Here is a 16,546-nt window from a genome sequence, read left to right on the forward strand (position 1 = left end):
AAATACAAGCAGTGTGTAAACTAAACGAACGTGTTGCGGTTGTGTAAGGGTCACTCCAAGGGTCCCTTCCTGGTGAGCGCGCCCCTGTCCACCATCATCAACTGGGAGCGGGAGTTTGAGATGTGGGCCCCCGACTTCTACGTGCTGACGTACACCGGAGACAAAGACAGCCGCGCCATCATCCGAGAGAACGAGTTCACCTTCGAGGACAGCGCCGTCAAGTTGGGACGCAAAGCTTTCCGCATGAAGGTTCCTTCATCTGCTTTCTTGTTATTGATATGATGAGCTGTCGTCTCAAAGTGTTTTGCCATCTCTCAGAAAGATACGCCCATTAAGTTCCACGTGCTGCTGACGTCCTACGAGTTGATCACCATCGATCAAGCCATCCTGGGATCCATCACCTGGGCTTGCCTGGTGGTGGACGAGGCCCACAGGCTGAAGAACAACCAGTCCAAGGTAACCACTAGGGGGCCCCCAAGAGAAAGTAACAGTTAACACAGCCTTGAGTACTGAAGAAGAACAAAGTATGGCAATTGTACGTCTAATTGCTGCTTTTGTTTTCTGGCCAAAGCGATAAAATCATTACTTTGGCGCCATCTGGCTGAATGTTGGTGTTATTGTTTGGTTTATTTCATTGCTAGTCTTCTTCATCCACTTTTGTGACGTCTGTTTTTTTGGGACTGTCCTTGAATGCACCTTTTTGCACAGTCAAATGTAAAGGTGATGTTGAAGTATGCTTTTGTAGTTGGTGTAGTCTACTTTGCCGTTACATTTTGCCTATATTACATTTTTCATTGTGTTGATGCCAAATTTTGAGTTAATGACTTCATATGATATTTGTGTGAAAATGCTTCTAGTACATATTTATTTGTATGCCCGCGTGTGATGTCACTTCACTTTGTGCTAGCTAGCGTGTTATTTGAGCTAGTATGTATTGTTAGCTCATACTTCTGATGAGCCTGATGTGAAAACGATTCATTTGTTTTCGAAGAATGAAGGCGTGGGCCGGCTCTGTGTCTACTACAAATGTAAGCTTGTCCCATGCAGTTTTTCAGAATCCTCAATGGCTACAAGATCTACTACAAGCTGCTCCTCACTGGAACTCCTCTCCAGAACAACCTGGAGGAGCTTTTCCACTTGCTCAACTTCCTCACGCCGGAGCGCTTCAAGTATGTCGAGCCACTTAAAATGGCTGGAAATATGTCTGCTTCTTTTCAGCCGCGATTGATTCTGCATCGCATGGATCCATAGTGAGAGACATCTTTTCTTTTCTTTTTTTTTTTTTGCTGTGCAGTAACTTGGAGGGTTTCCTGGAGGAGTTTGCCGACATCTCCAAGGAGGACCAGATCAAGAAACTCCACGACCTGCTGGGCCCGCACATGCTCAGGAGGCTCAAGGCGGACGTCTTCAAGAACATGCCCGCCAAGACGGAGCTGATCGTGCGGGTGGAGCTCAGCCCCATGCAGAAGTCAGTGGCGGGATTAGCGCAATAAGATGCGAATGTTGTAATGTAAACCAGATGTTCTCCACATGTTTGTGTCCGGTGGAGGACCTCCTCACACTCTTAATGCCAATTAAAAATAATTACAATTTGTACGCTTATTATATAGATGAGAGGAATTAAAAGTTGTCTATTTTCAAGACAAAAAAGTTGTAATGTTATGATAAATAATTCCCATTTTTTAGTGACAGTGTTATGAGTTAAATTGATATTTTTTTAAGGATAAAAACACTGTAAATTTCACAATAACAAAGCTAGGTAATAAAGTTTTTTCCAAGCTATTTATATTTATTGAAGTCATAGTTCTAACAAGGAAGGAAAGTTATATTTTAACGTGAATTAACAACTTTATTCTTGTAATGTTACACCTTCTCTCTCTTTCTCTCTCTCTCTCTCTCTCTCTCTCTCTAAATAAACAACAACAAAAACAGGAATACGCAGTAAACCCCGTCTATTCGGGGAGAGATATTGAGCCGTGTAATTGACTTCTGCCCCAAAATGTTTGTAATTGCCTGTAGATGCCACAAAATGGCGACCAAACACTTTTTTTTTTGCATTAGACAAGGCTGCCTGACTAAATGAAGCTCTTTACTTCACTTCAACATATTTTTCTGGCACTAAAGCAATATAGTTGACTTTTTTTCAGCCAATAACAGAAAATAAAATCTGCAAATGGTTTAGATTAATGTGATATGTCACAAGTTACCATGTCAAAGCTATTAATTGGCCCAAAGCTAAGGTAGATTATGCTTTTTTTTTTTTTTAAATTGGCATCCATATGTTGGTATGCACTTGCAAATTGATTTATGGCCAACCTATGACCTAAACTTCAGAATCCTTGATGTAAAAAGTGGCTGATTTTGCGCTTTCGCCCCGTCAGAAAGTACTACAAGTTCATCTTGACGCGGAACTTCGAGGCCCTCAACTCCAAAGGCGGTGGCAACCAAGTGTCCCTGCTCAACATCATGATGGACCTGAAGAAGTGCTGCAACCACCCTTACCTCTTCCCCGTAGCCGCTGTGGTACGACTGAGTGTCCAGGTGTTTTTTTGGGGGGGGAAGAGCCGCACGTGGGGGTCTTTAACGTGGCTTTTCTCTTTTGTAGGAGGCTCCCGTTTTGCCAAACGGCTCGTACGACGGCAACCAGCTGGTGAAGTCGTCGGGAAAGCTGACGCTGCTGCAGAAAATGCTGAAGAAGCTCAAGGACGAAGGCCACAGAGTTCTCATTTTCTCACAGGTAAGTGCAGGCAAAGTAGGACGCAGAAAAGCAATTCAATTTTTCACATTAGATCAATCTCAGAACTGATTGTGTTCCACTACATCAGCTGTGTTTTGTCATTATCGTTATCATTAAATATCCTTTTGGAAATTTTGCGCAGATGACCAAGATGTTGGATCTGCTGGAGGACTTCCTAGAGTTTGAGGGATATAAATACGAGCGTATCGACGGCGGCATCACCGGAGGCCTGAGGCAGGAGGCCATCGACCGTTTCAACGGTGAGTTTTCTTCATAGTGGGAAATGAAACCAAGCGGAGTGTTTTACTTAAAGTGGATGTCAACCTTAAACATTTATTGACAATAATATGTTATATGTGACCTCACTAGCCTAAACTTGAATAATTCTGAATAATATTACATTTGTGGAATATGAGTTATGAAGCAAAATCCAGCTGTTTTTACCCATCCCAGGGGGCGGCCATTTTGCCACTTGCTGTCGACTGAAGATGACATCAGAGCTTAGGCAATGACCAATCACAGCTCGCCTTTTTTTCTGAAGCTGCGCTGTGATTGGTTGGTACCTGAGACTTGAGCAACATTGATGCCATCTTCAGTTGACAGCAAGTGGCAAAATGGCCGCCCCCTGAGATGGATAAAAACGGCTGGATTTTGCTGCTTAACTCATATTCCACTAACACAATATTAACCAGAAGACCATATTTAGACTTGATTTAGAACATATTATTGTAAAAAAAAATGGGGGGCTTGATTTCTCATTTAAATGAAAGAATTGAATCGTATCTGTGCTTGGACTTAAGTACAGCGTGTGAGTATCGTTTTTGCCCATTTGCAGCCAGGCTGATGTGTTCTGTAAGTGTCGATCGCTTAACATGTACTTCGCTTGTGTTGTCGGGTTGCAGCACCGGGCGCTCAGCAGTTCTGCTTCTTGCTCTCAACCCGCGCCGGAGGTCTGGGAATCAATCTGGCCAGCGCTGACACCGTCATCATCTACGACTCAGACTGGAACCCTCACAATGACATCCAAGTAAGCCTTCCTTAATGTTTTTTCTTATTTAGTTAGCATTAAGTGAACCTCCACTTTGTCACCATTTGCTATTTCTCTATTGTTCAAGGCTATTTTTCTTCCAATAATGTGTTTTTCAGCTGCATTATCAAAGGTTTTAGGCTGTGATGCCCTAAAATGCCACTAGATGGCAAAACGTTGGCTAATAGGAAAGTAGTAACTTGGGCGTAGGAAGTATTGTTGAAGCGATTGATCTTACCTGAGGGACCAGGAGCCTGATTTACATGAAATACTCACGTTCATTTTTTTTTTCTATATTATAGTCGTGCTGACGGCGGCTTCTTTTCAGGCTTTCAGCAGGGCGCACCGCATCGGCCAGAACAGGAAGGTGATGATCTACCGCTTCGTGACGCGGGGCTCGGTGGAAGAGAGGATCACTCAGGTGGCCAAGAGGAAGATGATGCTGACCCACCTGGTGGTGCGGCCCGGCCTGGGCTCCAAGACGGGATCCATGTCCAAGCAGGAGCTGGACGATATCCTCAAGTTTGGCACGGAGGAGCTGTTCAAGGACGAGATAGAGGCGGCTCGCAATATGGGGGGTACGTCCGATCGTCCATGCCACACTGCAGCGGAAGATCATTGACTCATTAGATACTTTATTCTTTCTTTTTTTTTTACTTACATAAAGGGGATCAAATGAATACTCTTTTAATATTGATACATTAAAATATAACCAAAATATTAAAAACTTCTCATTATGATTCAGAAACAAAGAAATAAACAAATATATATATATGTGTATGTATATATGTATACATGTATATATACACACACACAATATGAAACTATTTTGTTGTTTGTCCAATATTAGGAATATAATTTCATTAAATCACCTACAAAAGTCAAACATTGTATTATTTTTTTTCTGCAATTGTTACTATTTAATCAAATAGAAATTTGCTTTGCGGTATTTGTATTAATAATTAAAGTAGTTCCTATATTTTATTGAGTTACATAAAAAGGGGCAAATTATATACTGGTACACACGCAGGAATTACAATTATTGTTAATATTTAGTCAAATAAAATAGAAATTTGCATTGCTGTATTTCTATTATTTGATTAATATTTTTAAAGAACTATATAAGAACCTATATTTTGTGTATATTTAGCTGTATAAAAGGGACATATTACAGTTGCTAGTAATGAAAATGTGTTCAATTTCTCATAGTTTGGTTATTGTAATGAATCTTATACAAACGTATAATTGTTTAGTGTTATATTAATTTGTCATGCTTAAAAATGTTTTTAGAGCTACAACACACAAAAGAGACAAAATAGATTATTTTTGTATGGTTAAAACAATAACAAAAACTAGAACCAGTTCTCACTATGATGCAGGCAATACAACCACAGTAATAAATACTATTATAATTTTTTTGCATAACTTTATTGAAATGTTTCTTTCTGGCCCTCCGTTATTGCCAGGCGACATCAAAGATAGCGAGGAGGGCAACGTGATCCACTACGACGACGACGCCATCTCCAAGCTGCTAGACCGCAGCCAGGACGCCACGGAAGACACGGAGATCCAGAACATGAACGAGTACCTCAGCTCCTTCAAGGTGGCCCAGTATGTGGTCAAAGAGGAGGACGGAGAGGTGAGGAAGGACAAGTTGTGGGGGCGCAGAAAAAAAAATCTTGTGCAAATATTGATTGTGTGTTTCAGTCCATTCGCTTGATGAGTAAAGCTGAAGACCGCTACGTTAGCTTAGCAAGGGGTTTGACATGATGTGTGTGTGTGTGTGTGTGCACAGGAGGAGGTGGAGCGTGAGATCATCAAGCAGGAGGAGAACGTGGACCCGGACTACTGGGAGAAACTCCTTCGCCACCACTACGAGCAGCAGCAGGAGGATCTGGCCCGCAACCTGGGCAAGGGCAAGCGCATCCGCAAACAAGTCAACTACAACGACACCACCCAGGAGGACCAAGGTAGGCGCCGCCAACCAAGGCCAACATTTTATCGACGTTTTTGATCGCACCCGTGTCAATCTTTTAATGGTGGCATCATGCCTGAGTAATTTGTAGGATGGAGGGAGGACATTTGGTACGTTTACAGTGGAACTTTATAATTGTAAAGGGCCCAAAATGTGAGGGAAATTTAGTGTCTCAATGAATTAAAATAATAACCAATTTGAAAGAAATGATTAAAATATTAATCATATGAAGATAAATGTATTTAAAAATCTATAACAGAACAACAATACTATAAGTACGGGTAATACATACATTTTTTTATTTAATTTTAAAACATTTATTAAATGTCTATTCCAAAATGTTTATTTCCTAAAGGAGACATAGTTTCAGTAAATACAAATATGAAATAATTAAATTACCTAACTAAAATCAAAAAGTCATTTGGTAATGTGTAAATATTAATAAATGCTCGAGATTTTTTTTGAATACATTTCCATATTTTCAATATGTATATTTCTCTTATTTCGTGAGAAATGATTTAAAAAGCCGAAATCTGTGGCAATTTCTATGTTAGCTGTTTTCTTCTTTCCACGCGTGTCAGTTCAAAAGGTAAAACATTTTTAATGTTCTTAATCAAGGTTGGATGATGACATTACCAATATAAATACATCTAAAATAATCAAAGTTAGATAGTTAGTTATGATATATTCAGTCAAAATGAAATATATATGTATATATAAAAGAAGCTTTCTATGTGTCACACTGCTCCAACACTATAAGTCATGGCATCCTTGGCAAGTTTCTCCAAACTGCTTCTTCTACTTATGCCACGTCACGACTCATAGAGCAGGCATCACTGCAAAGCCAGGTTAAGTCTATGTGGAGGAACTCAACATCAGCAAAAGCTCAATTCCGCAAACGCTTTGACGAATTTGAAAGCTTTACCGCACCGATTTCAGGTTGTTGAAAGGCTTGAGGCGGAAGATTATGATGCTCAGCGACCTCAAGTCGGAATTGGTTAAGACTTTCCCTGGCTTTGTGTGAATGCCTACTTCAGGATTTTCGTGTTTTCGTGAGCGGCAGGCCTTCTGCTGCATGTTTTTCAAGAACAGATCCCAGCGTAAATTGTCTGACTGCCATAAAGCTTGTCAAACTGGCCCTGAAATGCTGGCAGGGAGAGAGAAAAAAATTCAATTTAGCAACACTATGTCAACTGGCGAGGGAATGATATGCTGAGAAAAAACTTCCTTGTCAAGTGCTGATGGCCTCACTTGTTCTACTTTAAGGTTCCACTGTTTCCGTTTCTCCAAATGAACATGGCATGCTTGTGTTTTGAGTTTGTTTTGTGGTCCTGTTGTTTGATGCCACGTGGAAGCACGTTGTCCGTTATGTTACACCAGGGCTGGACTGGCCAACTGGCGTACAGGGCAGATGCCCAGTGAGCTTGTCTCTTTTGGGGCCGATGCGGTGCTCTTTGAATTTAAATATTATTTTTCCTCAATTTGGAGGACCACACAATTCACACTGAATTAAAAGCCAAGCAATAAAAGTGGGTCTTAAGACGAGACTTAACGGGATGCTTGACTCATTGAGCCATTTTCAGCAATATAAAGTTAATACTTTGTCTATAATTAATGTGGTAACTTTGTTATTTTTCATGTGCAATTAATACCTTTAAAAAAGATTTTTTCTACTTGCTGTCGACTGAAGATGACATCACCTGTGCCGAGGAAGTAGGTAACCACCAATCATGGCTCAGTTTGCTGACCAAACCCAGAAACAGGTGAGCCATAATTGGTTGTTACCTACTTCCTCAGCACAGGTGATGTTATCTTCAGTCAACAGCAAGTAGAAAAATCCGTTTTTAAAGATTTAACCCTGGAGAACCCACGGGGTCAAATTTGGCCCCTATAAATTCTGCTACTCAAATAACAAAGACCTTTTTTTTTTTTTTTTTTTTACAAATTTAACTTCAAAAGTCCAGAGTGCCACTCCCGACCCCCTGCATGGGGCCATCTAGTGGATGAATATTGCACTTACATGAGCCAGAGTGGTGGTGACAAGATGGCTGGCAACATGCCAATTTTGTTGAGCTGGAAATCAATCCAAACAAAACCATCTTCTCAGCAAACCATCAGATGGTAAAATTGTGTTTTTTTTGTTAATCTGTTTCATATCATGTTGCAGAATGCCTAGGAGTATGTAATATATATATATATATATATATATATATATATATATATATATATATATATATATATATATATATATATTGATAAATTAGCAACTCTGAGCTAGTTCAAAAAAACAAGGGTTAAAATTGAAAAAAACATATATTTTGGTGTTCAGCAAACTTATAGCAGTCATTTAATGTATAATTCATAATTTTCCAAAGAAGAAATGGGTTCTTGGGTTCTCCAGGGTTAAATAGTACATGACAAATAACCGAGTTATCAAATTAATTCTGGACAAAATATTAACTTTTCACTGCTGAAAATGTCTCAATGAGTCAATTATTTAGAAGGGTTATTAGTCCGTTAATCCATTTCAAATATGGAAAGCAAAGCGAAACATCATCAATAAGCATGAGTGGCAGAACTACATGTCAGGCAAGAGTCGGGCTGGGCCGGGCCAGGCCAGCGGGCTTAAATCAAAATGCCAGGGCCGATTCTTGTGCCAGTCCAGCCCCGTCTGAGTCCAGCTTAGCTTTTGCACTCTTGGATTTTCATATTGAAGACATTTGAATTGGCTTCCACGTCCAGAACGTCAGCACAGAACCCTCCGTTTCATGAATCAATTACAGCTTTTGACCCCCGTGACCGTGATCTTTAAAGTAGACCAGTTGTGCTAATGGAGCTCTCTCCGCAAGTGCTCAGCCAGCACGAGAGGGTCGACATTTTTGGAGAGCACTCTCTCCCGCTCTCTCTCGGAGTTGCTCGAAAGCCAGGGCGCTCTTGCTGAGCTGGCTGGCGCGACGCCCCCAGGTGGCATCCGACGGAAGCAATGTACTGTGTTGTCTCTGATGTGTGGTGCTCAGAGTGGCAGGATGATGTTTCAGACAACCAGTCGGAGTACTCGGTGGGGTCCGAGGACGAGGACGAAGACTTCGAGGAGAGGCCGGAAGGTATCCTTATCCTTTCATTAGGGACACTTCATTAGGGACAACGACGCACGCATTTTTCTCATTAGAGCAGTCGTAGGTCCGAATGAAGTGTCCGGTGAGTGTATACAACGCAATGCAATCATCTCCCGCCAAGAGCAAAATGGTTTTATACCAGGATTGTCGTTTACAAATGAACCGCTATTCAGGGTGGTCATTTCTTATCAATTCAATTCCCAATAAGTGAATTTGTGCATAGATCAAATCACCAGGCGCGGGATTATTGAAATGTGAGTCATAAAATGTATCTTTTTAATTTGACCGACTGTTTTTTCTCTGTGGCAGGTGGGCGCCGACATTCTCGCCGCCATCTGAGGAACGACAAAGACAAGCCCTTGCCCCCCCTGCTGGCCCGAGTCGGCGGCAGCATCGAGGTAGAAACTGACGGGACCGTAGAGGCGTTGTGCCAAAAAATCGATTCTCATAAGAATCGCGATTCTCGTTTAGTACGATACAGAATCGATTTTAAATGTCCCAAAATCGATTTTATTTAAATTATTTCATACTGTCTTGCGCCTTTATTGGGAGCGCTGTTCATGTTGTACTCAATTTGGCCACTTAGGGGCAGTGTGGTTCCGCGCGTTCTGTTACACTGTGAAGTTGTAGCCACGTTAGGAAACAGTCACAATCAAGTTATTCCAATAAAAGTAGGTTTTTTTTACAGCGCAGGAAGAGCATATGCCAGATACTAATGTTAAGATACCTCTCTGTATACCTTCCTGAAGCGTTTTGCATGAATAGCCGTTCTTTTGAGTGGTAAAAGTGCCGTGAGTAGCGCGCTAATTAGCATTAGCGAGTCAGACTGCAATAGATCATGATGATTCTTTGCACATATATAAATTGAGGCCGAAATCAATGTTAATCGAATCATTTTGAATCAAAAATCATTCTGAATCGAAAATCTATTCTGAATCGAATCGCAGACCCAAAAATTGGAATCGAATCGAATTGTGAGAGAGTAAAACATTCCCAGCCCTAGCACAAAAGTATTTGTCCCCTTTTTCTTTTGGGATTGTTTTGCCTTACGTCATCCGATCATCAAGCTATGTTTTTTTTTAAACACCAAATAATTTAGTTTAATACGGGGGGGGGGGAAACAAACCTGTCTGGCACTATGTGACATATAATGTATTCCGTCTTTCATTGCTTTTATTTTTGTTTTTTAAGCCCCTTTGACTTTTCAGGTGTTAGATCTAGGGTAAGAATAGCACATGATTTGAGGAAATACTTTATTTGACTGCATTGTATGTGTTGCTCCACAGGTCCTGGGTTTTAATGCCCGGCAGAGGAAGGCCTTCCTGAACGCCATCATGCGCTGGGGCATGCCCCCCCAGGACGCCTTCACTTCCCACTGGATTGTGCGCGATCTGAGAGGGAAGAGCGAGCGCGAGTTCAGGTGACACGCCATTTTCGGATTTGTTGAATTGACCAATGCCGCATGCAAATGACTAAGTACAGTATGAGAAGACCAAACTGACACATTAGAAACGTTGGGTAGCTTAATGCTAGCACACAGTGCTAAAGGCCATAGAGAGGTGAACAAAAGTAGCGTCAATGTCATGGGAGCTATTGCCCTTTAAAAAAGCGACAGCTCACTTTATAATAGTTTTTATATATACTTTTTGTATATGTATATATTTTTGCATAATTTGTATTTTTTTTTTTAAGTATTTTCAATACATCATGATTGTATTCCATATGATTTTATATATTTATAAAATAAAACCGTAATCTTTCCTGTACAGTTGTATTTGTTTTATGTAAGTATAATCTTATATGTAGTGTATATAATAAATACGTATATACCGTACTACTGCAAAAATAATGAATAAAAAGAAAAAAAAGGAAATATAGTACAATATTAGTGAAAAAAAGAAAATAAATACCAGTACCATTGTAATGTTCAACAGCCGGGGGGGGGGGGGGGAAATGGGAAAATAATTTTAAAATAAAAATAAAATAAAACCAGGTCCCCTTGAGTGTTTTTCAATCATATAAAAGTTCATAGATGATTCATTTAACAAATGAATTTAATTTGGATCTCATGACTGCCATTGTGCATGCGAGTCCATTTATCGCAATAGAAGGAACACTGAGTAAAGATGTAGATTGTAACGTTGCTTTGATAGCGTGGCAGGCAGCCCCCCCCCCCTCCCCCGTCTTCATCTGGAAGTGTGTTGTCTCTTCTTTTTTTCTTCAAAAATGACCATGATTGTGATTTCTCCAGGGCCTACGTGTCTCTGTTCATGAGACACCTGTGCGAGCCGGGCGCCGACGGGGCGGAGACGTTTGCGGACGGCGTCCCGCGTGAGGGGCTGTCACGGCAGCACGTGCTCACCAGGATCGGAGTCATGTCGCTGGTCAGGAAAAAGGTCAATGCCGACTCCACCCATGCTTTTCCTTTTCTCACGCACACAAATGAGCACAAAAATACAATAATATTACAAAATAGATTCTCGGGATAAATTGCATTTACAGACCAATGCATACGCTTAAATTATTTCAGTGAAATTATAATTCATTTCCTGATATGATAGTCAGTTGGTATACATACATGTAGAACACTTGGATATATTTGCAATGTATAGTGCAGTCGGAGTTGGCATTCAAACCTGCGACCTCCTGGTTACTGGACATGTAATGATGATAAGGTGTATGTATGAAAGTGGGGAAAAATGTCAATGTCTGTCCCATTAAAAATTGCACCAATACTGTAAGTAATGTGAAACCAAACGATATGTGGAGGTGCGAAGTTGAAATTTGAATGGTGTAAATCGGAAGTATTATGTGGGGGTTGTTACACGGCAAAAAAGTGTGGAGAATAAAAATCACAATAACATATGGCATTCCCACAATTATTATTATTATTATTATTTTTTAAGAATTCACCTTTATCCTATGTCTATATATATATTATACTGCCCCCTGGAGGCCAAGTTGTGCACACCAGAGGGAACCCTTTTGAATTTAAGCATGAAATCAGATGTGCAAACTGATTAATTCTTTACATTCTATTTAATCATGTTCTTACCGTATGTTTTTACAAGGCACAGTCCTGTCGCGTGCTATTTGCGTGAGTGTGAAGGATTCTTTGCGCTGCATGTGGATGGCAGGTGCAAGAGTTTGAGCACGTCAACGGAAAGCTGAGCTCACCCGACTTGATCCCCATCGGCATGGAGTTGAAGAAGCTGACGGAGAGTGTCTCGTCAGACCCCAACACCCCGCTGCAGGCCAGCCCAAACGCCACACAGCCCGGGACCCCCAGCCCGCCAGGTCAGTAATATTTTTTGATGTATTTCTTTGCTTTGATTTTTTTTGTTGTATATTTGAATTATATATTATATAAATGCATATATTTGGATGTATGGATTTATATGTCATTATATCCTCCCTAAAAAACAATTGTAGGCTGTTGGAAGTGACCCAATTTGAAGTTCCGCCTTCACCCCCCCATCTCTGATTTACATACGCTGACAAAAGGAATCGAATAGCATTGTTTTTACCGTTGTCTTTAAATCATAAGATAACATTTAAAATTTAAAATGTCAAATAAAACAAGAACTTGAAGACGCAGTTTAACTCTTTGCCTGCCAAAAACGTTAAATAACGTTTAGTAAAATCCTATGGAGGAGTGCCAAAGACGTTAAAAGACGTTTGTTTCAAAACAGAGGTGAAACTAACCATTTTCTATTGTTGATTACTCAAAAACGGAATAAGGTAGAAACAAACTTTTTTTTTCTGATGAAAGATGAGAGTCCAATCTTTCATTTGGTAGTATGTGTGTTTCCATAGTCCAAACACATAATTTTCTGTGGACCTTGAAAGATCAGTCAAAATGCTTAAATCGGCTGGCACCCACGGCATCCCTTTTCTGAAAACGTCTGGCAGTCAAAGAGTTAATATGCACTGTTAATAAATAATAATGACAAATTCACACTGATGTAAAGTTTAAATTGCTTGTTTTAGACGAAACACAACAGACAACTCGGGTGAAAATCTGACACATAAAGAGGTAAAGGGGAATAATATATTGATTATTACGGATTAAAAGCTGTAAAAAAAAAATCTTAAAGCTAGCCACATGTAAACAACAAATAGTAAAAGCATCAGTAAAATTAAATGGGCCTTACTAGTTTACATATATTTCCAGATTTTCCATTTTAGGAGCTGATAGTAATTGCTAGTTTAATAACTAAGTATATTGAAGGTGATTTTTTTGCCGTTTTCATGGAAATCCCTCCGCTGCACCCTGAGCATTTGTTTTTATTACCTAATGGGTGAGCTAGCTCTGTTGGGTACCCTAACAGATGACATTTTTTGGTCAGACTGCTGAAAGTGGCTGGATTGTCTCATTTCCCAGCATCCTTGAATGCAGCAGTCCTTTTCAAGTGTCTTTTATGCATTTGTAGAGAAGATCGAGGGTCCCGCCGAGGACAAGGACGCAGCCGAGCAAGACAGCAAGAAACAATCGGAGCAAGAAGTGCGTCCTTTTTTTTTTTTTTTTTTACATGTACAACATGGATCAAAATGTTGCACACTCATCCGTTCACTTTGTTGTCGCATCCGTGCAGTCATCTACAGAGCCGGCGCACGCACGTGACGAGGACGAGGAGGCGCACGGGCGCCAGGAGAAGGAAGCGGCCGACGGCGACCCGAGCAAGGTGGCCTCCGAGGAGAAAACGGGAGGAGACAACAAGGAGGAAAAACAGGCGGAGAGGGCGAGCAGTCACGACTCGCCGAAAAGTGACAGTCAGCCCAAAGAGACGCCCGAGAGAGGAGACGGCGAGGACAAGGAGAGCAAAGCGGGTAGGGACGCCGGCAATGGACAAGTGAAAAGTCAAAAAATTGTATAACATTTTGGGGTACACATGGTGGTTCTGTTGAATCTTCCTTGTGAGGGGTTCCTGGGCCCCAAAAAAACCCAATTGCTGTGCTGTGTTGTCGATGCAGATGAGGTGAAAAACGAGGACGCCGCCGCAGACGCTCGCCTGAATGGCGACAAAGACACGGCGGACGACGTGGAGGACGCCAGGAAGGAGGACAAGAACGGGTTCAAAACCAAGTTCATGTTCAATATCGCTGATGGAGGCTTCACAGGTGACACGGCTGCTCGTTTGCTTAAATACATCAAGGACAGCAAGGTTGCAAAGTTCTGCACTCAATTTTGCCTTGACAAAGACAATGCATTGTTGCGCTTATTGCTGCTCGAACCACACCACAGGCTAATCGCAGGCTTGAAACCCTAAATTCAAACCCTCATCCTGTATGGAAACCTATTTTGGGATTTACGGATTGAAAACTTTATTTGAAACTATATCCCTGATTTCAAACCCTAATGGTGACTTGGCAACTTCATTTAAACCCTAATCTTATCTTGAAACCCTAACCGAGGTTTGAAACACTGATTACAAATCCTAACCTAGGCTTGTATGCCAGTGGGGTGGGGGCTTTAGGACCCAGATGCGGGAAGGCAGAGCAAGGAGGCAGAGGTGCAGTCCAAAAAAGAGGTTTTAATTTCTAATCAAAAAGCTAACTTCAAAGTGCAAAATAAACGGAACTAACAAAACATGAAGCTAAACATGGCAAAACTAACAGCATGACATGGATCCTGATAAGGCACAAAGGTCAGCGTGACGTGGCAAATGACTTACGACAGTGGCAACAATGAACCGACACAGACAGGGGGGAGACAACCGACTAAATACACCAACACTAATGACATAACAAGACACACCTGGCTGAGGGCACTGATTGGATGACACATGAGGGTAATGGGGAAAGGTGGACACAATCAGGGATCAGGGTTGACAAAGACACCAAACAAGGAAGGGCAAGTGACCTGAAACGAGAGGAGTCAGACTTTTCACAATAAAACAGGAAATGACAAGACAAGGGGAAAACACAAGGAAAACAGAAGCTAAACATGACAGGGAGTAAACAAGACTGAAAATAAACATGACATTGTAAACTTAATTGGAAACCCTAACACTGGCTTTAAATTCTAATTTGAGACCCAAACCAAGGTTTGAAAGTCCAAGTTGAAACATTAAAGGGATAATTGACTCATTGAGTCTTTTTTAGCAATAAAAAAGTTCATATTTTGACAATAATTAATTTGATAACTTCATTATTTTTCGTTTACTATTAATAACTTTAAAAACGAATTTTACCACTTGCTGTGGACGGAAGATGACATCACCTGTGCTGAGGAAGTAGGTCACAACCAATTATGGCTCAGTTTGCTGTCCAAACCCAGACAACAGGTGAGCCATGATTGGCCGTTACCTACTTCCTCAGCACAGGTGATGCCATCTTCAGTCGACAAGTGGAAACATTTGTTTTTAAAGGTATTCATTGTACATGAAAGATAATAATGAAAGTATCAAATTAATTATGGGCAAAATATTAACTCTTTACTGCTGCAATCGGCTCAATGAGTCAAGTATCCCTTTAATCGAGGCTTGAAACACTATTTTGAAACCTTTGAAGCTTAAAACCCTTAACTGAAACCCTAGCCAGTGTTATTAGCAGATTTTTTCTCTCCAATATTTAAAAAATATTTTTTAATATAAATATATTTAAGGGTAACAAACCTTACCCTTTTTTTTTTTTTTTTGCCACACCGCCGTTTTTGTTGTTGTGGAAAACGCATATTGAATGTTGATAATTGCATTTTTTTTGTTTTTCTTCCAATACATTTCAATGGCGGTTAGTTATACTAGACTTTTCGCAATTCCTGGGCCGGTGCGGTTCCCGTCCCCGGGTGCATAGTGGGAATCTCTTGTACTTCCCCCGGTCTGAACATCAGAACAGCCAATCATTTTTTTTAACCTATTTCTGGTTACTTAATTCTGTCTGTTAGCGAGAGCCACTACATCGTGATAACTTACATTGATGTTTCTGCATTTGGCAATTTATTATTATATTATATTATTAGTATGGGATTTTTTTTTAATGGGCTTTAGGTGAACTGATGAATACACATGCACGCACGCACGCACGCACATGCACATGCTCACCCACATACAAAAAAAAAAAAATATATATATATATATATATATGTGTGTGTATATGTATATATATATGTATATATATAAAAAAAAAAGAGAGAAAGAAAAAAAAACATTTTATTTATTTATTTATTTTTTAAAAATTTTTAATTTTTTTTTAAAAAGGAGAGCAATGATGATGTCAAATTGAATGAACAATACTGAGCTCTCCTAAAAAAACAAAAAACACAAAAAAAAAACAGCCAATCAAAAGCAGCCACTTTTTGTCACATGACAATGCTGAATCCCTAAATAAATCCAACCCATGCTTTCAGAGTTGCACACGCTGTGGCAGACGGAAGAGCGAGCGGCGTTGTCGTCCGGCAAGATGGCCGACATCTGGCACCGTCGCCATGACTACTGGCTGCTGGCTGGCATCGTCACGTATCCTTTACTTTAAATTCAACGCCGGGGGTCTCCTGGGATTTTTACGTGCGTGCCCGTGTCCCCCCTCCCTTAACCGAAACCGCAGGCACGGCTACGCGCGCTGGCAGGACATCCAGAACGACCCGCGCTACGCCATCCTCAACGAGCCCTTCAAGACGGAGATGCACAAGGGCAACTACCTGGAGATGAAGAACAAATTCCTGGCCAGGAGATTCAAGGCCAGTGGGGGGG

At 40.8% G+C, this 16,546-nt stretch overlaps 1 protein-coding gene across 6 annotated transcripts in view; it reads left to right on the plus strand.

The window, feature by feature from the left end:
* chd5 (chromodomain helicase DNA binding protein 5) overlaps positions 1–16,546 on the plus strand; it is a 37,890-nt gene that overhangs the window by 17,046 nt on the left and 4,298 nt on the right. For 5 of the 6 annotated variants that reach the window (XM_077572819.1, XM_077572821.1, XM_077572822.1 and 2 more), the window contains 21 exons: positions 49–249; positions 319–456; positions 1,048–1,169; positions 1,295–1,468; positions 2,382–2,523; positions 2,606–2,737; positions 2,880–2,997; positions 3,640–3,764; positions 4,093–4,342; positions 5,231–5,403; positions 5,560–5,734; positions 8,757–8,843; positions 9,165–9,253; positions 10,142–10,275; positions 11,107–11,251; positions 11,993–12,152; positions 13,289–13,359; positions 13,451–13,685; positions 13,830–13,976; positions 16,204–16,312; positions 16,401–16,533. In XM_077572819.1, coding sequence (XP_077428945.1) covers positions 49–249; positions 319–456; positions 1,048–1,169; positions 1,295–1,468; positions 2,382–2,523; positions 2,606–2,737; positions 2,880–2,997; positions 3,640–3,764; positions 4,093–4,342; positions 5,231–5,403; positions 5,560–5,734; positions 8,757–8,843; positions 9,165–9,253; positions 10,142–10,275; positions 11,107–11,251; positions 11,993–12,152; positions 13,289–13,359; positions 13,451–13,685; positions 13,830–13,976; positions 16,204–16,312; positions 16,401–16,533 — 3,060 coding nt within the window. The remainder of the gene's footprint in view (positions 1–48; positions 250–318; positions 457–1,047; positions 1,170–1,294; positions 1,469–2,381; positions 2,524–2,605; positions 2,738–2,879; positions 2,998–3,639; positions 3,765–4,092; positions 4,343–5,230; positions 5,404–5,559; positions 5,735–8,756; positions 8,844–9,164; positions 9,254–10,141; positions 10,276–11,106; positions 11,252–11,992; positions 12,153–13,288; positions 13,360–13,450; positions 13,686–13,829; positions 13,977–16,203; positions 16,313–16,400; positions 16,534–16,546) is intronic. The other variant, XM_077572820.1, reaches the window with a different exon arrangement.

This window comes from Vanacampus margaritifer, chromosome 8, assembly GCF_051991255.1.
Source record: "Vanacampus margaritifer isolate UIUO_Vmar chromosome 8, RoL_Vmar_1.0, whole genome shotgun sequence".
Lineage (NCBI taxonomy): Eukaryota > Metazoa > Chordata > Actinopteri > Syngnathiformes > Syngnathidae > Vanacampus > Vanacampus margaritifer.